Source organism: Oncorhynchus tshawytscha, linkage group LG28, assembly GCF_018296145.1.
Source record: "Oncorhynchus tshawytscha isolate Ot180627B linkage group LG28, Otsh_v2.0, whole genome shotgun sequence".
In the NCBI taxonomy this organism is placed as follows: domain Eukaryota; kingdom Metazoa; phylum Chordata; class Actinopteri; order Salmoniformes; family Salmonidae; genus Oncorhynchus; species Oncorhynchus tshawytscha.
Window position 1 is genome coordinate 37,798,151 of NC_056456.1, and position 23,200 is coordinate 37,821,350.

General features: G+C 41.9%; 1 protein-coding gene across 1 annotated transcript; it reads left to right on the forward strand.

The window, feature by feature from the left end:
- Positions 1-444: 444 nt before the first annotated feature.
- LOC112234181 (AFG3-like protein 2) lies at positions 445-22,559 on the forward strand. Its single transcript, XM_024402200.2, has 17 exons — positions 445-713; positions 3,898-3,997; positions 4,159-4,239; positions 6,597-6,730; positions 7,515-7,667; positions 7,856-7,930; positions 8,048-8,172; positions 8,476-8,752; positions 9,039-9,176; positions 10,953-11,106; positions 12,336-12,443; positions 12,786-12,911; positions 15,401-15,511; positions 16,581-16,696; positions 17,824-18,024; positions 18,864-19,058; positions 19,179-22,559. Exons 1-17 carry the CDS (start codon positions 612-614, stop codon positions 19,413-19,415), a joined length of 2,433 nt encoding a protein of 810 aa, XP_024257968.1. The 5' UTR covers positions 445-611; the 3' UTR covers positions 19,416-22,559.
- Positions 22,560-23,200: the final 641 nt, after the last annotated feature.

Below are 23,200 nucleotides of genomic sequence, written 5' to 3' on the forward strand. Positions count from 1 at the left end.
GTAGATGTTGCTCGCCAAACGGATCCTGACACAATGCATGTTAAAAAAAAGGTGGACTTTGTATTGTTTATTGCATTGGTTTTAAACTGTACAGCGCAAACAAATAAGAAATCTGAGAAAACAGGCATTGTGAGTGCGGCTGAATGTTTTTTAAATTTATTTTACAGCAGAGGTATTACAAGGAATCTTGTCTATGAATGCTCTGTCTACACAGGCCCCTGAGCCTGTGTAGGGATGTGATTTGTTTTATCACTGAAGGAGTGGGGTGGGGCTTTTTTTTTTTTTAATAAATGTTATTTTTGTATTGTATATGATGGTGATATTATAACCCTCCTTTCCCGCAATGGATTTTATTTTTCTTCCGTTCACTACCAGTACAGTAGGTGGCGGCTATAAACCAAATAGGTGTAGTCTGCCGTAAAAGAACAAGAGAAGCGCTGCGTCATTACGTCATGTTGAAGGAAAAAAATAATGGCGGCTCTTGTAAACGGATGGGATAGTGCATGTATGAGATAAGTCTTCAAAACATTATTTTTTTTTTTTTGTGATAAATCTTTATGAAAAAAAATTAATCCGTTAGAATAACCAAGGTGTCAACGTAACAAGTCAGAATGGCTCACCGATACCTCCGCTTGTCAAGAGGTGGCAGGAATCTATTCAAAATGTTGCTGCCTCCAAACGTCAGAACAACTCACGTTAACGGTGCACGACTGGTGAGTTGCAATCTAGCTAACGACGTTACAACATCAAAACAAACAGCGCCAGTCGATTCTCATTGCATGACAAGGCATTACGAGTTTGTTTTGGCAATAGGTAGTCTTTACATGTCGTTTGTTTGTAGAAAATCTAGATACGGTCCTAATCCAACATTTATTTTGCCCAACAAAACAACCTGTCATTCTAGCTAGCGTAACAGGCCTGCGAATGACATTGCCGTGGTTGGATAACACAGGGCGAGATTACATGATGAATTAAATTGTTATTTAACGTTAGCTAGTCAACTATCGCGTGTTAAACTAACGTTACAACATGTCTAGCTATTTTAGGTAACGTTATGTATACACGTTTAGTGACTATTTGCATTCGCCAATGTTAAAATACGGACTATGCGTGGTGATTTGTGTCCTTCCACACCAGATGAGATCAGGACACGCAGGTGGAAAGATCACAAAGACCTCTGAACGAATTCATTTAATTTGGGGACAGGTCGAAAAGCATATGAAACATTCATGGACATTTAACTAGCTAATTTGTCATGGGATATATATATATATACATTGGCTTGTTATTTTACTTGACATGTACACTGTCCTTTTTCTTGCTGAATCTTTTGTAGAATATCAACCCATTTTGAGTCACACAAAATCGTGTGTTCTCTACTCCTACAGTTAATCCACAGATGAAAGGGGAAAACCCAGTTAGTTAAAAAGTGATCTCTCCAAGTAAGGTCTTCTTTCTATTTTATGTGGTGTTTGCAACCTGCTGGACTGGAGTCTGGACCTCGTTCATCTTTAATTAAATCACCTAAGCGGGTTTATGCTCCTAAAAAACAATGAGGAGGAAGGACTTGCAGCGCATCGAGCGTCTAAAATAGAACCAAGTTGATAAAACCAATGTTTATTTTAGCGCCTGGCTATGCAGACGCTCGCAAGCAATTTGGATGAAATTATTGAATAAGATGTATGTGTACGTTTATTTTGCAATGCTTGCACACGCAATACAGCCAGTCAGAATGTTGTTCAACTAAATGACAGTTTAGGGAATTTTTAAGATTTCAGAGCTATCGTTTAACTAGCTAATGATGCTTCAGTTTTTTAAATCTCTACCTATTTTTTTGTTGTAGTGTTACTCTGAGAAATGACAGTAGGCGCACCAACAACATAATGTAATGGTGCAATATTTCTGAAGTGTATTCCATGACGTTTTCACATGCACTTGGTTTCTATACGTAGTACTCAAGTAAAGACAAGTGTTTCTCAAATATGCAATATTTTATTTCATGGTATCCAATTGGTAGTTACAGTCCTGTCTAGAGGTCTACCGATTATTGGAGGACCAAAAAAGCCGATTTAAAAAAAACTATTCTTTATTTGTAATAATGACAATTACAACAATACTGAATTAACACTTATTTTAACTTAATATAAAACATCAATAAAATCAATTTAGCTTCAAATAAATAATGAAACATGTTCAATTTGGTTTAAATAATGCAAAAACAAAGTGTTGGAGAAGAAAGTAATATGTGCCATGTAAAAAAGCTAACGTTTAAGTTCCTTGCTCAGAACATGAGAACATATGAAAGTTGGTGGTTCCTTTTAACATGAGACTTCAATATTGCAAGTTAAGAGGTTTTAGGCTGTAGTTAATATAGTATTTATAGGACTTTTTCTCTCTATACCATTTGTATTTCATATACCTTTTGACTATTGGATGTTCTTATAGGCACTATAGTATTGCCAGTGTAACAGTATAGCTTCCGTCCCCCTCCTTGCCCCTACCTGGGCTCGAACCAGGAACACATAGACAACAGCCACACTCAAAGCATCGTTACCCATCGCTCCACAAAAGCCGTGTCCCTTGCAGCACAAGGGGAATAACTACTCCAAATCTAAAAGCGAGTGACGTTTGAAACAGTATTAGCGTACACCCAGCTAACTAGCTAGCCATTTCATATTGGTTACACCAGCCATTAGGCTGATAGGCTTGAAGTCATAAACAGCGCTGTGCTTGCGAAGAGCTGCTGGCAAAACACCCAAAAGTGCTGTTTGAATGAATGCTTACGGACCTGCTGCTGCTCAGTCAGACTGCTCAATCAAATCAGACTTAATTATAACATAATAACACACAGAAATACGGGCCTTTGGTCATTAATATGATCGAATCCGGAAACTATCATTTCGAAAACAAAACGTTTATTATTTCAGTGAAATACGGAACCGTTCGGTATTTTATCTAACGGGTGGCATCCCTAAGTCTAAATATTCTTGTTACATTGCACAACCTTTGTTTTTCATAAGATAAGTTAAATGCTAGCTAGCAATTTACCTTGGCTTCTACTACATTCGCGTAACAGGCAGGCTACTCGTGGAGTGCAATGGTTAGAGCGTTGGACTAGTTTACTGTGCGGTTGCAAGATTGGAACCTCTGAGCTGACAAGGTGAAAATCTGTCGTTCTACCCCTGAACAAGGCAGTTAACCCACTGTTCCTAGGCAGTCATTGAAAATAAGAATGTGTTCTTAACTGACTTGCCTAGTTAAATAAAAGGTATAAAAAAAATATATATAAGAAAAATAATAATAATCGGAAATCAGCACTCAAAAATACAGATTTCCGATTGTTATGAAAACTTGAAATCGGCCCTAATTAGTCAGCCATTCCGATTAATCGGTCGACCTCTATTCCTGTCCCATCGCTGCAACTCCCATACGGACTCGGGAGAGGTTTGTACTCGCAGCCGGCTGCGACAGAGCCTGGAATCGAACCAGGTTCTCTAGTGGCACAGCTAGCAACTGCGATTCAGTGCTTTAGACAACTGTGCCACTCGGGAGGCCCGTGTTTCTCAATTCTAACTATTCTAACACTACTACTTAAATACGCCAATGGCTTAAAAACTAGACTCAGTTGAAGGTGTGCTGCTGTTTGAATCGATCGGTGGTGCCCACGGATGGAGTTGAGGAAAAAGTGCATTTATTTAGTGCAACATTACTTTTCCCAAGCATTCTGGTTCTGTATGGCTCAGTTGATGGGGCATGGCGCTTGCAACACCAGTGTTGTGGGTTCGAAGCCCTGGATCGTCCATACATAAAATGAATGCATACATGACTAAGTAGCTTTGGATAAAAGCGTCTGCTAAATGGCATATGTTATGTTGATTGTCATCTTTCATTTTCAAGGTCTCCAGCCAAGCAGACAGCCAGATAGTACTTGAAAGGAGGACTCTGTTTGAACATGTGTTAGGTGCCTATCAAAGACTCTGCTCCAAACCACCAAAAGGTATGTACCTCAATGTTCACTGTATTCATCTAGCAGATTCCCATTCTTTCTGATTATTTATAAAACGAAGCATAATATATTTATGGGTCATTAAAATGAGAGAAGTTTTTCATGCTCATTTATGATTTTGTGCGCTCTAAAGTTTGGTGTTCTTACTTCAGGATTTGAAAAATATTTCCCCAATGGTCCGAAGACTGCGCCGAAGAGCAGTGAATCCAACCCAACCAGTGGAGAAGCCAAAGGTCATTTAAACCACTGACAAAATATACTTTCTCGTCCTATGTTGTTAGCTGGCTAAGACCTACTGAACACTACAGTGCATTCGGAAAGTATTCAGACCCCTTCCCTTTTTCCACATTTTGTTACGTTACAGCCTTATATTAAAATCTATTAAATAAAAAACAATCCTCATAAAAATCCACTAAACGAGGAGTGCCCCATAATGATGTCACAATACCCCAGAATGATGTCACAATACCCCATAATGATGTCACAATACCCCATAATGATGTCACAATACCCCATAATGACGTCACAATACCCCATAATGACGTCACAAGACCCCATAATGACATCACAATATCCCATAATGACAAAGCGAAAACAGGTTTTTAGACCTTTTTGCACATGTATTAATGTATTCAGACCCTTTGCTATGAGACTCAATTGAGCTCTGGTGCATCCTGTTTGCATTGATCATCCTTGAGATGTTTCTACAACTTCATTGGACTCCTCCTGTGGTACATTCAATTGATTGGACATGATTTGGAAAGGCACACCTGTCTGTATAAAGTTCCACAGTTGACAGTGAATGTCAGAGCAAATCTGGGGGTGGTTTATCTAAACATTTCTGCAGCATTGAAGGTCCCCAAGAACAGTGTCCTCCATTCTTAAATGAAAGTTTGGAACCACCAACACTCTTCTTAGAGCTGGCTGCCTGGCCAAACTGAGCAATTTGGGGAGAAGGGCCTTGATCAGGCTGTTGACCAAGAACCTGATGGTCACTCTGACAGAGCTCCAGAGTTCCGGGAGGTGACCAAGAACCCAATGGTCACTCTGACAGAGCTCCAGAGTTCCTCTGTGGAGATGGGAGAACCTTCCAGAAGGACAACCATCTCTGCAGCACTCCACCAATCAGGCCTTTATGGTAGAGTGGCCAGACGGAAGTCACTCCTCAGTAAAAGGCACATGACAGTCCGCTTGGAGTTTGCCAAATGGCACCTAAAGACTCTCAGACCATGAGAAACAAGATTCTCTGGTCTGATGAAATCAAGATTAAAGTCTTTGGCCTGAATGCCAAGCGTCACATCTGGAGGAAACATGGCACCATCCCTACGGTGAAGCATCCTTACGGCAGCATCACGCTGTGGGAATGTTTTTCAGCGGCAGGGACTGGGAGACTAGTCAAGGTCGAGGGAAAGTACAGAGAGGTCCTTTATGAAAACCTGCTCCGGAGTGTTCAGGACCACAGACTGGGGGCGAAGGTTCACTTTCCAACAGAACAACGACCCTAAGCATACAGCCAAGACAATGCAGGAGTGGCTTCCGGACAAGTCTGTCCTTGAGTGGCCCATCGAGAGCCCGATCAAAACATCTCTGGAGAGACCTGAAAATAGCTGTGCAGCGACACTCCCCCTCCAACCTGACAGAGCTTGAGAGGATCTGCAGAGAAGAATGGGAGAAACTCAAGGGTGTAATCGCTGATCACCTTTATTTAACCAGGTAGGCCAGTTCACCTTTATTTAACCAGGTAGGCCAGATCACCTTTATTTAACCAGGTAAGCAAGTGGGCTATGTACAGGTGCAGTAATCTGTGAGCTGCTCTGACAGTTGGTGCTTAAAGCTAGTGAGGGAGATAAGTGTTTCCAGTTTCAGAGATTTTTGTAGTTCGTTCCAGTCATTGGCAGCAGAGAACTGGAAGGAGAGGCGGCCAAAGAAAGAATTGGTTTTGGGGGTGACTAGAGAGATATACCTGCTGGAGCGTGTGCTACAGGTGGGAGATGCTATGGTGACCAGCGAGCTGAGATAAGGGGGGACTTTACCTAGCAGGGTCTTGTAGATGACATGGAGCCAGTGGGTTTGGCGACGAGTATGAAGCGAGGGCCAGCCAACGAGAACGTACAGGTCGCAATGGTGGGTAGTATATGGGGCTTTGGTGACAAAACGGATTGCACTGTGATAGACTGCATCCAATTTGTTGAGTAGGGTATTGGAGGCTATTTTGTAAATGACATCATGTCAAAGTGATATTTTTTTATTGAATTGTTATACATTTTCTAAACACCTATTTTTGCTTTGTCATTATGTGGTATTGTGTGTAGATTGTGGGGGGAAAAAACAATTGAATCCATTTTAGAATAAGGCTGTAACGTAACAAGATGGTGAAAAAGTCAAGGGGGTCTGAATTCTTTCCCAAATGCACTGTATGTGTTGATTAACAAAATGTTCACTTTTCCAGTATTTAGATGAGGTATGTCATCATGTAAATGATACCTATGGAAGCCTCTGTTTACTTCTGCACTACACCAATTCCATGTTCTAAACAGAGGGTTGACTTCGGTTTTAGGCTGAAAACTGATGTGTCTATCTGCCTTCTCAGAGGCCAAGCCAACTACCAATGCACAGAAGGCCACTGGTAGATCTAGTGGAGGAGGAGGAGGTGGTGCCTCAGGCGGAGGAGGAAAAAGGGGAGGCAGGAAGGATGAGTCCCATTGGTATAGCCGGCTACAAAAGGTGAGAATCGACACCTGAAACCTGGTCGGAAGTTCACTTAATGATCTGGGTATTTGGAGCTAACCATACCATTATTTTTGCACTACTGTTAGCATCATGTCAATGCTAAACTGTTGTAAACAAAACCCAACAAGACAATTGTTAGAGGAATTTAACTCCGATATGTTCATTAACCAATTCAATTAAAACACTCTGTCCGTTTCTAAGAATTTGTAAGATACTTATTTGCATAAAATGGACAGAGACGAGTCTGAAAATTAATCAGTAGCGTTTATTTTCCGAGAGCTCTCCTCATAATACCATGTACATTAGTTTATATACCTCACATTTCGTCATATGTCTCTCCTCCTCTCGGACAAAATGGCAATACAGTTCACAAGCCTTCGCACATTGTCTGCCACCTGTTAAACAGTCTACGACAAGCCCATGGTCTCTCCCCTCAACGGGTAGAGACAGAATGTCCTGTAAGGAACACAGCATTCCAGCTGGTCTGACGATAGCTCCATTAGTTTCTAACACGGAACAGAAAGTCCTTGTTCTAATTCTTGACTAAAACTGCACACATTATATTCTGTATTATGATTATAATAAGATTCATACATCCATACAGTAACATAGTAGTGTTCTGATTAGTTATAGGTTAAATGTATACATCATTTAGTCATTATTCATAAAAATCCCATAACAACAATATAGTGCACAGTACAAACAGAGCAAATGAGAAAAAATGATACAATGAAATCGGTTGTTATTTCAAATTCTTCCGCAACGTGTTTATCCTTAGGGTGACGTGCCATGGGACGATAAGGAGTTCCGTATGTACTTCCTGAGTGGGGCTGCATTTTGGACCATGGTTACATATTTCTTTTTTTTACGGGAAGGCGGGAGAGAGGTCACTTGGAAAGACTTTGTCAATAACTACCTCTCGAAAGACGTCGTAAGTATTCTATTAGTATCATTGATAGGAAAATGGTGTGTAATTTTTAACAATATAAAATCGTGTGTTAAGGCTCGAGGTTAGATGTTCGTTTGCTTGATGTATGGTGTGAATCTGATGATTTGTCCACTGCTGTTGACCATCTCACATTCGGGGACTTGAATTTGGATCTTTCTTTTTTTCTCTAGGTTGACAGATTGGAAGTAATAAACAAGCGCTATGTGAAAGTGGTATTTACACCCGGAAAGACTCCAGTTGATGGAGTAAGTTACATATTTGTGTATATATATATATTTTTATTTTTTTATTTTATGCATGCGTTTTCTTCCTCACTTGTTAGAACAAAGGTAGTAATGAGTGGTTTATATTTTGGTACCCAGCAATACGTGTGGTTCAACATCGGCAGCGTGGACACGTTTGAGCGGAACCTAGAGACAGCTCAGTATGAGATGGGTATCGAGGGGGAGAACCGTCTGCCAGTGGTGTACTCCGCTGAAAGCGACGGGTAAGTTGGACACCAAATGGACTGAAATGGGAAGAGATCACCTTAATAAGAAATGCTCCTTTTTCCTTTACCGTCGGGAAAATTCAAAAGGCATTCGCACATCTGAGCAATCTAATTTGCAGGTGCATGGCAACAATTGAACAAGATGAAGGAAAAAGGAAACCGCACACTGCTCTTGATAGTATCGCTGATATTTAATGAGCTTACGTTTCGGCCTCACGGCCTTCGTCAGAGCTTTTAAAGCTTCCGTTAGGAACACGGCCCAGCTCTAATCCCAGTAGCACATCTCTCTTCTCCCCTCAGGTCGTTCCTGCTCAGCATGCTGCCCACCGTGCTCATCATCGGCTTCCTGCTCTTCATGCTGCGACGGGGGCCAGCAGGAGCTGGCCGACCGGGCGGCCGGGGCATGGGAGGACTATTCAGTGTCAGCGAGACAACGGCCAAGGTGTTGCGCGATGAGATCGACGTGAAGTTCAAGGACGTGGCAGGCTGTGAGGAGGCCAAGCTGGAGATCATGGAGTTTGTCAACTTCCTCAAGAACCCCAAGCAGTACCAGGACCTGGGTGCCAAGATCCCCAAGGTGAGCCAGCAGGAGAGAACTTTGCTTATAAGGATAAACAATATGTGAAAATTCCACTTAGCCTATCATAGGGCAAGGTGGAGCTACCACCATATTGCCTATACATATTAAAAATAAGTTTTTGATATCATCAGGGGATAGGGGCAGGGGGTTATTTCTAGGAGTAAGTAAGCAATGAGCATGTTCCAGAGGGTCGATATGTTATAGCAGTCTTCTGGGATGCACAGCATGACTGCAAAACCGACATCCTGGAACACCACCAAAGTCATACTCTTCTATGTCACAGGGGGCCATCCTGACGGGACCCCCTGGCACAGGGAAGACCCTGCTGGCCAAGGCCACCGCCGGAGAGGCCGACGTCCCCTTTATCACCGTAAATGGCTCAGAGTTCCTGGAAATGTTTGTGGGCGTGGGCCCCGCCAGGGTGAGTGACAACACTGTGGATATTGGTGTCAGTATACTTTAGGTTCATGTACATTTCTGATTGATTGCATAATGTATTGTTCATTTCACCATGTCAACTTATTATTTTTTTTTTCATCAAAGCTTAACTGTGTTCCAACGCTCTTTCATTTGAATGTCCACCTGACAAAGGGAAAGAACAGACATCCAATTCTTTCACATCTACCTGTCGAGCCCCGCCCAGTAGTGCCTCACCCTGCCCGGTAGTGCCTCACCCTGCCCGGTAGTGCCTCACACTGCCCGGTAGTGCCCACTGCCCGGTAGTGTAGTGCCCCCTGCCCTGCCCGGTAGTGCCTCACCCTGCCCTGCCCGGTAGTGCCTCACCCTGCCCGGTAGTGCCTCACCCTGCCCGGTAGTGCCTCACCCTGCCCGGTAGTGCCTCACACTGCCCGGTAGTGCCTCACCCTGCCCAGTGCCTCACCCTGCCCGGTAGTGCCTCACACTGCCCGGTAGTGCCTCACACTGCCCGGTAGTGCCTCACCCTGCCCGGTAGTGCCTCACCCCGCCCGGTAGTGCCAAGGGGAGCCATGTCCTAATGTTCATACTCACAATTCTTGACAGTTGCGTCTTGCTCTCGATTGGAAGATTTCTGAAGCAGGACTCCAGTTTCAAAGCAATATCAGTGATGGGCTTACGCGGTATCCAGATTGTCATACCTGCATACCGACCTTTATACCGTCCCAGTATTGGGTGATACCGGCACTGAACACAAGGGGCAATCTTTTTATATTTTTTTTATCCGAAGGTTAGCAATGCAAACAAGTACATGTAAAATACCATAGCGAATGCTAGTTAAATGCTAACAAACGCATGTGAACATTTCATATAGTGTCTTGCAAACTATTTGCAGGACAGACATCCCAGCTCATAAAGTTAAACAAGTAACAACATTTTTTTTAAACGTTTTTCTGCATGCACAAAACAAATATTAGACAGTATGGCTCTTGATTCAGGAGGGGTTTCTCTGCTGTTACCAATAGAGGAGCTTGATTGCAGGAAGCTAAACGCTTAGCTAGATAACTAGGTATTAAGTTGGCAAACCAAATGCACAACTGCAGAGCATCTAGCACATTTTTAGAAAGTTTAACTTATTAGTTCTAAGATGTATCTAGCTGGCAAACATTTAGTTGTGAATTCTATTCTGTAACTAGATAACTTAGTGCGTGCTGCACAATGGTGAGGGACTTCCAAGACTCTGGTCTCTCGTCGTGGTGTACTTGCAAACAAGTGACTGGGGACAACCGGTCAGCTTCATAATGTGGCAGGTGAAATGAAGAAAGCAGCAGGGGCGGCAGGGTATCCTAGTGGTTAGAGTGTTGGACTAGTAACCGGAAGGTTGCAAGTTCAAACCCCCGAGCTGACAAGGTACAAATCTGTCGTTCTGCCCCTGAACAGGCAGTTCACCCACTGTTCCTAGGCCGTCATTGAAAATAAGAATTTGTTCTTAACTGACTTGCCTAGTTAAATAAAGGTAAAAAATAAAATAAAAGAAGCAGATTTTTTAAATATTTTTTAATTTTTTTATTATTATCTCCTAACGTATTGCACAAGTTGACTGCAGGTATTTACCTAATAAAAAAGTAGCTCCAAATATTGAGATTTATTAAACTTTATAGAAATAGTTTCAGCAGTATTGAAAAACCATCCTGTGGCTAATTCCAAATACCTCGGTATACGGTGTACCATCCAAGCCTAATGTACTCTGGGTTTTATTCTCTCCCTGCTTTGTGCTTTCCAGGTTCGAGATCTGTTTGTCATGGCCCGTAAGAATGCCCCTTGTATCCTCTTCATTGACGAGATTGACGCAGTAGGGCGCAAGCGAGGCAGAGGGAACTTTGGTGGCCAGAGCGAGCAGGAAAACACCCTCAATCAGCTGCTGGTCGAGATGGATGGTGTGTATCGCTCAGGGTCAAATTAACGAAGGCTCGAGGCAAAAAAAAAAGTGTAGTTCATCAAATCCAGCCAATATTTTGCAATGAATGGGGCAATGAATGCCCCAGCAAAATACGTAGTCCACTCATTTTGCGAGGTCTGTCTCTACACAGGCCACCGCAGTAGGGATGGACACGGTTATTCGAATATCCAAACATACTTTAGTATTCAATTACTTGGGAGAGTATTAATTTTTTCTGAAAGAGAAAATAGGAAGTGAAGTGGGGAGATTTTATTCAATGCAAGAATGGAATTAAAATGACGGAATTAAGTTGGCTACAATGATCAACCAACATGTAGGCTGTTGTTTCATATGAATGGAGTTGTAGACATTGGACAGGGAGCGCAGTAAAATGGCATCAAACCATGCTACCTGAGCTGGCTACCTGAGCTGGCTGACTGGCTAACTTGGCTGGCTGGCTACTGATTGAAATTATAATTTAGATGAGTGTTTCTTAATCCTGGTCCTGTAGACCCAAAGGGGTCCACATTGTTTTTAGTTTTTGCCCTAGCACTTACACACCCGATTCCACTAATCAAAGGTTTGATAGTTGATTCGGTGTTTCCCCTGGTATTGGGCGTGGCCAATTGCACATTCTCCAACCTATGTTTTTATTGGCCACCTTCTTGGCCACAGAGACATTTTGCGGTTTAATGCTGATTTCCTGCAATTCAACACATCTTTTCATGGGGCTGGGAGAATGTAATGGCATTTTTAAAGCTACTTTCCTGCAATTATCTTTGTTCATACGCGTGACTCAAACATTATAACGAAATAACTGGGGGCCCCCTTGCCAAATTATTTGATTCACTCTCAAAGTATTTTTGTTAGTTCTCTAAGATCTTGTAAAAAATAAATATATAGGTTTATCCTACATACTTTTATGTACATCTACAGATTGGTGTCTGTTTGGAAGCACACCACTGGTGGGAAAATTGAAATTTTCTTAATGATTTTTAGAATATTCTGTCACCAGTTGGATGGGAACCTAGCTACTGACAAGAGCTAGGCCCGCTATTGCTATATGAATATAGGGGAAACACTGCTAATGGAATCAGGTTTGTGTGTCGCTAGGGTTAAAAAATAAAATATGCACCCCCCCTTTTGGGGGTCGACCAGGAATAAGAAACACTTGATATAAACAGAATCCATATGACACTGTCACCTACCATTTTTCTCTCTTTCCAGGGTTCAACACGGCAACCAATGTAGTAGTGCTAGCAGGTACTAATAGACCTGACATCCTGGACCCTGCACTGATGAGGCCCGGACGCTTTGACAGACAGATTTACATTGGTACGAGCCCATATTTTTATTTCATCATATGCCCCCGTACTGCTTGGGTTTCGTCCTGTTCTGGTTTAATGTAGTTGTTGGATATGGTAAAAAAGAAAAGAAAATATGAATCCACTGTAATAAAGGAAAATTAAAGTTGTACTATGGTTATCTGTTCATGAACCACCATGTAATAGTGAAGCTATTACCACAACATGTCACATACCTATTCAGAAGCCTGAAATTTGTTTCGTTTTAAGTAGTAATTGGTCAACCAATAGTTGATGCTAAAAGGAATGACTGACCAAGATAGGAAACTGTGGAAAAGCTTTTAAACATTTTCCTTGTCATTGTTTTTCGCAGGTCATCCGGACATTAAAGGCCGATCGTCCATATTTAAAGTGCACTTGAGGCCTTTGAAAATGGATGCAGAGATGGACAAAGAAGCTCTCGCCAGGAAAATGGCTGCCCTCACCCCAGGCTTCTCAGGTAGGTTTTTGAGGCACACTGGGGATGCCATCCTAGACAATGGTGTCAGAACTGCCATCATTGGGTTTATAGGCCTAGTTACAATGATCAAACTGTTAACATATTGTTGACAAACCATATTCATTATGTCATATACTGCATACCAGGGTTTAAGTTAACTGGTAAGCTAACGTTTGCCCATTAAAAAAAATATTTAAAGCTACAATATGTCACTTTTTGGGTGACCTGATCAAATCCACATAGAAATTTGACTTGTAGATCTGTCATTCTCATTGAAATCAAGTCTAAGAAGTGGTAGATCTGTTCTATGTGCACTATTACTGTGCTTAAGTTTATTTTTTTTTAAACTTTCGGATTTGTGCACTAGCTGAAAATACAATATTTTTGGTTATGGAAAATATTTTTCACAGGGGTACAATGATTCTCTACACTGTAGTTGCTTTTATTATTGTTTAAAACTTGAACTGAAATTAGGTGAACTATTAGAATTTTAGCAACCAGGAAATGGCGAAGCGATTTCTGCACGGTACATCTTTTAAAAGCCGATAAATGAAATTGTAGCAGGCGAAATGTTGCATATCATTTATTTTATTTTTTATTTGACCTTTTATTTTACTAGGCAAGTCAGTTAAGAACAAATTCTTATTTTCAATGACTGCCTAGGAACAGTGGGTTAACTGCTTGTTCAGGGGCAGAACGACAGATTTGTACCTTGTCAGCTCGGGGATTCGAACTTGCAACCTTTCGGTTACTAGTCCCACTAGTCTCTAACCACTAGGCTACCCTGCCGCCCCAATCATGCATCCCTATTGCTCGCTTGAGCACTTTCCTCTCACTCCTTGCGCGCTGACTTAGGGGCATGCTGCTGAGAGAGCAAGATTGGAGTCTTGGGCTTCTGTTGATGTAAGAGGATGTGATGCCCTTTTCATTGAAGTAAAACGAAAATTAGAGTATGCCTACAGTGAAAAGCCTACAAGGGGAATTTCCTTAAAGATACGTTTTTAATACTGATGGGAAGAATGTTGGCACGGCTACCGTGCAACTCGCTATTCAGGTAGGATGCAATTTAACTTTTTTTTGTATTTCTAATTTTGTATTACTATTACTGTATATCATTTTTATTATTGTAGACCTATTTATTCATTAAAACCAGTCTTTAAATATGCACAATGTGTTTTGTTTCATTCTGTTGAGACATTTTCCTTGGCTAAATTAAGTTTAGTCTGTTTTTTTCTTTATTTTGTGCTCCGTATTTAGTTTAAGATGGGCTGTAAGTAGGCCTGCTGTAAAATGAATATTAGCATATTACTGTCATTTGTTGGGTACGGTAGGCACTAGCCTTTCTTGGTAATTGCTGCAGTACAGCCTGTTCAATAATTTGAAGGTAATGTGAAGGTTTATTAAACCAGTTCGTAAATGTTTTGTTTCAATCTGAGCCATTTTCTTTGGACAAATTTAAGTTCCAACTGTAATGTTCGCCGCAATATAATATCCTACTCGTATTTTTCCTTATACACAATGGCTTGACTCACCCTAATAAAGTTTAGAACCTTTTGTGAAGGTGTGGCTATTAGCCTGTTATACTGCAGTCCTATGATATGAAGGCATTGCACACCGTCGCACCAATTGACCCCCGACAGTTGGAACTTGAGGTGAGGAAGAATGTTTTAGTTACACCAAATCTTAAAATATAATGCTTATCTTCATAATTTAAAAAAATAATAATAATAATCAGATTTTGAACATTTGCGAAGTAGCTTCCTGTACACCGATATGTGTATAACAGGCGCGGTAGTCTGACGAGGATAATGAAATGTATGTTGGTGTCATAGCATGCCGCAGACATATCTCTCTCTCTCTCTGGCGCTAGGCCTAAGCTTCTCTTCCTTTTTTTAATATTTATTTGTTAAATATGAATATCCTACAGTCTGTATATGCAATGCCCTGCTGCATTTAGCGCTCAAATAGCCCACAGCTGAACCGTGAGGTGGACAACTGTTATTTTAGGAAAGTAAAAAACAATAACACAATAGGCTGTACATTTTGTAATGCTGCACATTGAAACACAAGGAATAGTGTTTTTTTGAAAATGGCTGTTTTTAAGGACAGGTAATTATCTGTTTATTGTTTTGCGCTGGCTGCGTGGGTGGACGCCCTAGATCGTGCATTACAGATCCAACGCTTATGGATGCCCAGTAAAGTGCTCAAATGTCAGTTAAATAAATAAAATTAAATCCTGTTCACTTGTCTGGTGAAAACCCTGCTGCTTACATACATACATACTGTACTGTATAATGTTGCATTTTCCCTGTACATTTTCATATTGATATTTGTATACAAAAATAAAATATGAATTTGTGAGATCTTTCTTACAATGCTCATATAGATATATTTTTTTGCCTTTCAATTTTAATATGCTTGTTGAAAACTGCTCTGGATGAGGCTTAACTATAAAAAAAAAAATATCAATTTTAATTCTGTTTTGTAAGGTGCTGATATTGCCAATGTGTGCAATGAAGCCGCGCTGATTGCTGCTCGCCACCTCGCGGACTCGATCAACCAGAAGCACTTTGAGCAGGCCATCGAACGTGTGATCGGAGGTGAGCACAAGCAGACACACACACAAATGAACACATCCTGATTTTGCTACATACCGTATTAAGCCACTGAATCTCAGTGCTAGAGGGGTCACTACAGACCCTGGTTCGATCCCAGGCTGTATCACAACCGTCCGTGATCGGGAGTCCCGTAGGGAGGCGCACAATTGGCCCAGCTTCGTCCGGGGTTAGGCCGTCATTGTAAATAAGAATATGTTCTTAACTGACTGACTTTTTTTTTCTTTAAACTAGGCATTATCATTTTTTACTTTTACCCCTTTTTTGTGGTATCCAATTGGTAGTCCCATACGGACTCGGGAGAGGTGAAGGTCAAGAGCCGTGCGTGTTTCCGAAGCACAACCCAGCCAAGCCGCACTGCTTCTTGACACAATGCCCACTTAACCCGGAAGCCAGCCGCACCAATGTGTCAGAGGAAACACCGTACAACTAGACCGTGTCAGCGTGCGCCAGGCCCACCACAGGAGTCGCTAGAGCGCGATGGGACAAGAACATCCCTGCCGGCCAAACCCTCCCCTAACTACGCAGGGCCAATTGTGTGCCGCCGTGTGGGTCTCCCGGTTGCGGCCGGCTGCAACAGAGCCTGGACTCGAACCAGGATCTCTTGTGGCACAGCTAGCACTGTGAAGCAGTGCCTTAGACCACTGCGTCACTCGGGAGGCCTGACTTGCTAAGTTAATTCAAATAAAAATGTGTAACATGTATTGGCTACTTACAAGCTGTGTTGTCATGACCAGCAAACCATAGAGATGCAAGGTGCTCTAATTTGACTTCTCTGTCAATTGTAATGTGATTTATTACATTTCACCTGAAATGTATTCAACTGAAAGTATAATGTATTCTAATCTATATGATCTAATTGAACTAGTGTGGCTTGATACATCGACTGGACTTTTTCCACAGCAACAAAGATCAAACATCATTGATTACTCACCCCTTCTGTTCTACCTCCTTCATTCAACCTTTCCATATGAATTTGGTACCTTCTTTGTCATGCAGATTGTTTCGATGGTCACACAGGTATGTCAACTACTTTCTGTTGTTGAATGTACAGGTCTGGAGAAGAAGACTCAGGTCCTGCAACCTGAGGAGAAAAAGACTGTAGCTTACCACGAGGCAGGGCACGCTGTGGCAGGCTGGTACCTGGAGCACGCTGACCCTCTGCTCAAGGTAGATCCTAGTCACTACCAACATTCTACCTGCCCATCTATACTGGTAGATCCTAGTCACTACCAACATTCTACCTGCCCATCTATACTGGTAGATCCTAGTCACTACCAACATTCTACCTGCCCATCTATACTGGTAGATCCTAGTCACTACCAACATTCTACCTGCCCATCTATACTGGTAGATCCTAGTCACTACCAACATTCTACCTGCCCATCTATTTTTTTAAATTATTTTTTTAACCTTTTATTTAACTAGGCAAGTCAGTTAAGAACAAATTCTTATTTTCAATGACGGCCTAGGAACAGTGGGTTAACTGCCTGTTCAGGAGCAGAACGACAGATTTGTACCTTGTCAGCTCGGGGGTTTGAACTTGCAACCTTCCGGTTACTAGTCTTTTGACCCAGTCGTTAAATGCTAATCATTCTATTCATGCGATGTTACTATACTAAACAAATCATTATCATGTACCTAGCTAGCAGAGATTCAATGAGGATGAGCGACAAGAACTTGAATAAATAATGATTTAATAAATATAAAATAGGCCGCACTGTGCTGGTTAATTAATTAATGGAGTTCTGTGTGTTTACGGTTATTCGTTTTACGTTCTTTCTTGGGCTACTGACATGGGAGATATTGCATTTGTAAAATGGTACATTGTTGCACAGGTTGTAGGGAGATCTACATACAACCGCCAACTGTTGCAAACCAAATGGTGGTATGGCCAAATAATGTGTAGATAGATAGATGAATTCCCTGCCTGGGCTGCGAGACAGTGGAATTATGACATTTAATACCATGGTCATGGTATTTTGCAGGAGTTGTTGTCCAACCAATCGACATCCAGGATCCAAACACTAATAGTTTACGCTACACCGGCTGGCTTTGCTGAATTGGATGGTTTTTACCATGCAATCCTTAGAAAATGTGTTATGTTAATATTGACGGCTTTGTAAAGCCGTCAGTCTGACTAGCTCTAGAGAATATATGCATACTTTGCAAGATATTAAAGGGATAGTTCACTTAAAAATGTATAAAAAAAATAAGCCTGTATCAGCCAGATTTAATACTGGGTGACCAATAACTGCCAGGCCCAACTTACTACTGACATTTTGTCCTCTCTCCAGGTATCTATCATCCCCAGAGGCAAAGGGTTAGGCTATGCCCAGTACCTACCAAAGGAGCAGTACCTATACACCAAGGAGCAGCTGCTGGACAGGATGTGCATGACGCTGGGTGGCCGCGTGTCTGAGGAGATCTTCTTCGGTCGCATCACCACGGGGGCCCAGGACGACCTCCGGAAGGTCACCCAGAGTGCATACGCCCAGGTCTGTCCGTCCCCGTTCGTCCCCACCAGATTTATTAGCATTTTTATTGGTGTTTTTCTTTGTGTTTCACAGGGCACAATGGGTTTATGATTGGGTAAGACGGTTGTACTAATCTCATGAAGGTGTGTGTCACATTCCAGTTATTTTTGTTGAAGTAGACTGGATTATCATGTGACATTTTGCATTTTATTGAGGCGGTAATGAGAGAGATACATTCAAGTGGGAGAGTCTGTGAGAGGGGAGGACATGAGGATGGACCTCAAGTTTCCGGTGGGGAGAAGCATACACTGAGTGTACAAAATATTAGGAACACCTGGTCTTTCCATGATATAGACTGACCAGGTGAAAAGCTGGGATCTCTTATTGACGTCACTTGTTAAATCCACTTCAATCAGTGTAGATGAAGAGGGGGAGACCGGTTAAAGAAGGATTATATGTGTATGTGTGCCATTCAGAGGGTGACTGGGCAAGACAATATATTGAAGTGCCTTTGAACAGGGTATGGTAGTAGGTGTCAGGTGCACCGGTTTGAGAGTGGGAAGAACTGCAACGTTACTGGGGTTTTCACGCTCAACAGTTTCCATGTGTGTGTCAAGAATGGTCCACCAACCCTGGTCTTTTGGGTTGTGAACATGAACCCAGACCATGGTGCCTGCACACATTTTATATAGATATATATATAGATATATGTTTAATAGATATATATATAGATATAATTGAATATATTGAAAATCTCAGTCTGTTGTATTAGGACATTCCAATAATATTAGATATAGATATAGATATAGATATAGATATATGTTTAATTAATTGAATATATTGAAAATTATTTTTTACAGATCGTGCAGTTTGGCATGAATGACAAGGTGGGACAGGTGTCCTTCGACTTGCCCCGGCAGGGCGAGATGACCCTTGAGAAGCCCTACAGCGAGGCCACGGCGCGCCTCATCGACACGGAGGTACGCAATCTCATCCGAGAGGCGTACGAGCGTACCCACACCCTACTGGCTGAGAAGAAAGGCGATGTGGAGAAGGTACGTGTGGTGGTAGGACATAAAAACACTCGTAGGCTTACACTGTCTCTCACACAGACACACAAGTAAAACTTAAGCCAAATGTGATAATAAATTTACCTTCAACGGTTACCTGGTCAGGTGGCGCAGCGTCTGCTGGAGAAGGAGGTGCTGGACAAGAAGGACATGGTGGAGCTCCTGGGGCTGCGGCCGTTCGCTGAGAAGTCCACCTACGAGGAGTTTGTGGAGGGCACGGGGGGCATGGATGAGGACACATCCCTGCCTGAGGGCCTCAAGGACTGGAACAAGGAGCGAGACAAGGAGGAAAGCACAGAGGAACAGGTGGCCCGACAGATCTCCGGAGGGATGCCCTTCTAAACGGGGACTGCTTAACCTCACCGATGGTCGTTTTTAGTATGAGGCTGTACTGAGATTAGAACAGGTTGGTGGAAGGATGTCAGTAAAAACCCCACCTAAACGTTACCTGACTGAACCATGCCCAGGATCCCTCTGATTGGTCAGTTGCATCCTTTGCAATGGTCTGGGGTGTATTCAGCGAGATGAAACATTCTGAATGTTGCAGATAAAAATGTCATAAAAGTTAAAAGTTCTGTCATGGTTAGAGTATAAACAAAATATATCACATTCTGTTGAGGGGGGGGTTATTATTTTGGATAAAGAAGACACTAGGACACACATCTAAAACTAAAAACTATGTAGAAAATATAATAGACCAATTTATTTTATTTTATATAACTTACCTGTTTCTGGCCCTCAAAATTGATTTTGACAAACAAATCCGTCATAATAAAAATAAATCTGAGCCAAAAAGTTTTGCCGCCAAATCTTGTGTGTGTGATTTAACCTGTCATTAATAAAGCTATGTATTCCCTATTCAACATGGAGGAATAAGCATATCTGTTCACCACCAGAATATTTGAGCAGTTGGAAATCCCACTCATCGCTCACAGAGCGGGGTCACCACTCTGGCGATCATTATACGTTCTCCCACTCCACCCCCCCCCAAAAAATTGACGCTCCAAATTCGCTGCATTTGTTTAGTTTAAAACAATATTTTAAGTTACAACCCCATCTACTTTTGTGACTATGTACCATTTTTGTTTTGAAGTAGACTTCAAGAAGCTTCAACTTTTCAACAACAGGGCAAAGGATACTGAACAAGGACCGACCTGATGATATGCGAGACCACTGTGTTAAAAAAAATGTGTTTCTCTCATCTCTTGATGGTCAGGTAGGCTACTTCAGTTGTAACTGTGGCTCTGTAGTGCTCACATTTTACAGTTGATGGACAACTTTTAACACTTAAATGGATATCTAAACGTCTCTGTTGCTGCTACGTGAGCTCATTCGTTGTCTTGCCATCAATTACACAGGCTGTGAACTATTTCTTAGTCGACTCATATCAACATCTCCGAGGATTAGTAGTGGAGGGAGGCTAAATAAATACACAAGAATAGGCCTAATTTAAAATAAAAGTGGTGAAGGACATTTAAATGTTGCCCAGAGCTCGTGGCTGAGTGGTACCGGAGCAAAATTGGGGAGAGAGAGAGAAGGCCCCGGCCATTTAAAAAAATATATATTTGTTTTTAGATCCTCTGTTCGCTCCAGCCAAATTACGCACGTTCTCCTCCTTCCTCCACTCTGCTCACATCCTTTTACAAAGTACATTTCTGTCTAGATGTTCTATACCTCCACCCAGCCTGAACACGCCCCAGAGAGACTGACTACAGTGCTCTTTTCCAGGGGTTGGATGGGAGCACTGCCCTTGATCTTCATGCCTTAAAGCCCCCTTGAGTATAAGGCATGATGAGTGGGTCTTTAGAAGAGTGGGAGGGGGAGACTTAAGTTTTTGTATACTTCACAACCCACAGCCAGTGTTACAACCCGGCCAGTGTTACAACCCGGCCAGTGTTACAACCCGGCCAGTGTTTAACTATGGATTACTTCAATGACCGGAAAAAAATACATGTAGAATCGGTCTGGCTTTGCAAAGAACGTTCACAGAAGTGTAGCTTGGGGTTGTTTCCTGGTTTGGACAAGAGGATTGTACATGAGATGTCAAAGCCAAGGTTGCTGTGTAGATTTTGAGTAGATGACAAAATGACTGAAATACTCTAGTAGTAACATGAAATGTAGAAGAACAAATTATGTTCAGGAAATAAAGAAATGATGCTTGCAACCCCCCCCCCCATTAATCTTTACTTCTGTGAAGTGGAGTCAAACTCAAACTGATTGAAATATGTGAGGATCACATGTCTATCCAATTTGTATTCTTACCGAAAAAACTGACCAGGGCGATGGGTGAGTGATTTTAAAAACATGCAACTGAAACCAAGGTTAGAACAGGAAAATGAAAAAGTAAACGCACTGAATAAAGACGACAGAAAGATACCTCATACACACACGGCATACTGTACTCACTGTACACACTGGGGGGAAACAAACAAAGTTATGCATCACTGAGACCTGCCAACCTGCACGCATTTTGCGTACCATGCACGCAATCTGAGGTAGAAGTACGCTGGTTTGAAAATTAACCCTAACATATGCTTCTAGTTGGTTGGCACAATATTTTTTTTTTTTTAATATAGATATTTTTTTGAATGTTAGCAAATGAAATACAGAAATATCTAATTACGTAAGTATTCACACCCCTGAGTCAATACATGTTAGAATCCCCTTTGGCAGTGATTACATTGTCGTTGAGACCACCTCCATTTAATTTAGGATCAAACGATGTTGGGTACATTGTTTGATATAATTTAAGACTCTTAAGTTTCAGGAAGTGGCCATTAGTAGTCAACTTCTTGAGGGGGAAGTTGACTGCCCCCTCCCGGACCCCCTCTCCACCCAACCTTAGGCCTACAGCAACACCACATTGTCAGAAAATCCTAGGGAGAGCATGATTGTACATTTGAAACATATTTCTAGTTAGCTACTGAAGAGCAGCCAATTACCATGTACTCAAAAAAAAGTCTGTAGCATACCATTCCTACTGAGGCAGTCTTCTGCAAAACAATCACGGGGGTGTCGCATGTACGCTGTTGTGGGGTCTACAAGGCCGCCGGGGGTGCTACCGCTGCGCTGGAGTGGTACTCCTACAAATGAAGGTTGGCAGGTCTGCATCACATCATTACGTACCTCAGTGCTGCTTGTAATCATCAAATGCAAAAAAAAAAAAAATATTCAGAGCTTTAAAAGTAATACAAATATTGGTGAACACTTCTCCAGCAATGTTCATGAACGCCAAAAGCTATCCATATTTATGCCACCGCAGTGCAATGCTACGTAGTCGTGTCTGTCGTTGTTCTGTTTTTGTTGTTATTGGTGTGTGCCGTTGGACATACGGAATATTATCAATGATCAGCCAAGACAGCCTTGTTATTGTCGCTCAAACTCTCACTGTAAGGGTTATCTAATGTGTACATTTTTTTATTTTGCTCTATTGTTTAAAAAAAAAAAAAAAGTTTGATGCAGTGTGAACATGACAATTTATATACTGAGCAAAAATATAAATGCAACATGTAAAGTGTTGGTCCCATGATTCATGAGCTGAAATAAAAGATCCCAGAAAAGTTCTTGACGCACATCTTATTTCTCTCATGTTGTTTACGTCCCCCTATTAGTGAGCATTTCTCCTTTTGCCAAGATAATCCATCCCGCCTGACAGGTGTAGCATATCAAGAAGCTGATTTAAATGGCATGATCATAAGAGGTGCAACCTTGTTTTGGAGACAAAAGGCCACTCTAAAATGTGCAGTTTTGTTACACAACACAATGCCACAGATGAAGTTTTGAGGGAGTGTGCAATTGGCATGTTGACTGCAGGAATGTCAACCAGAGCTGTTGCCAGATAATTTTAATATTAATTTCTCTTCCATAAGCCACCAACATTGTTTTAGAGAATTTGGCAGTATGTGTAATCGGCTGCACAACCGCAGACCACGTGTAACCATGCCAGCCCAGGACCTCCACATCCGGCTTCTTCACCTGAGGGATCATCTGAGACCAGCCACCACCGACAGATGATGAAACTGTAGGTTTCAACAACCGAATTTCTACACAAACTGTCTGAGGGACGCTCATCAGTGTGCACGTCTTCACCAGGGTTGTTTTGACCTGACTTCAGGGGGTTATGTGTC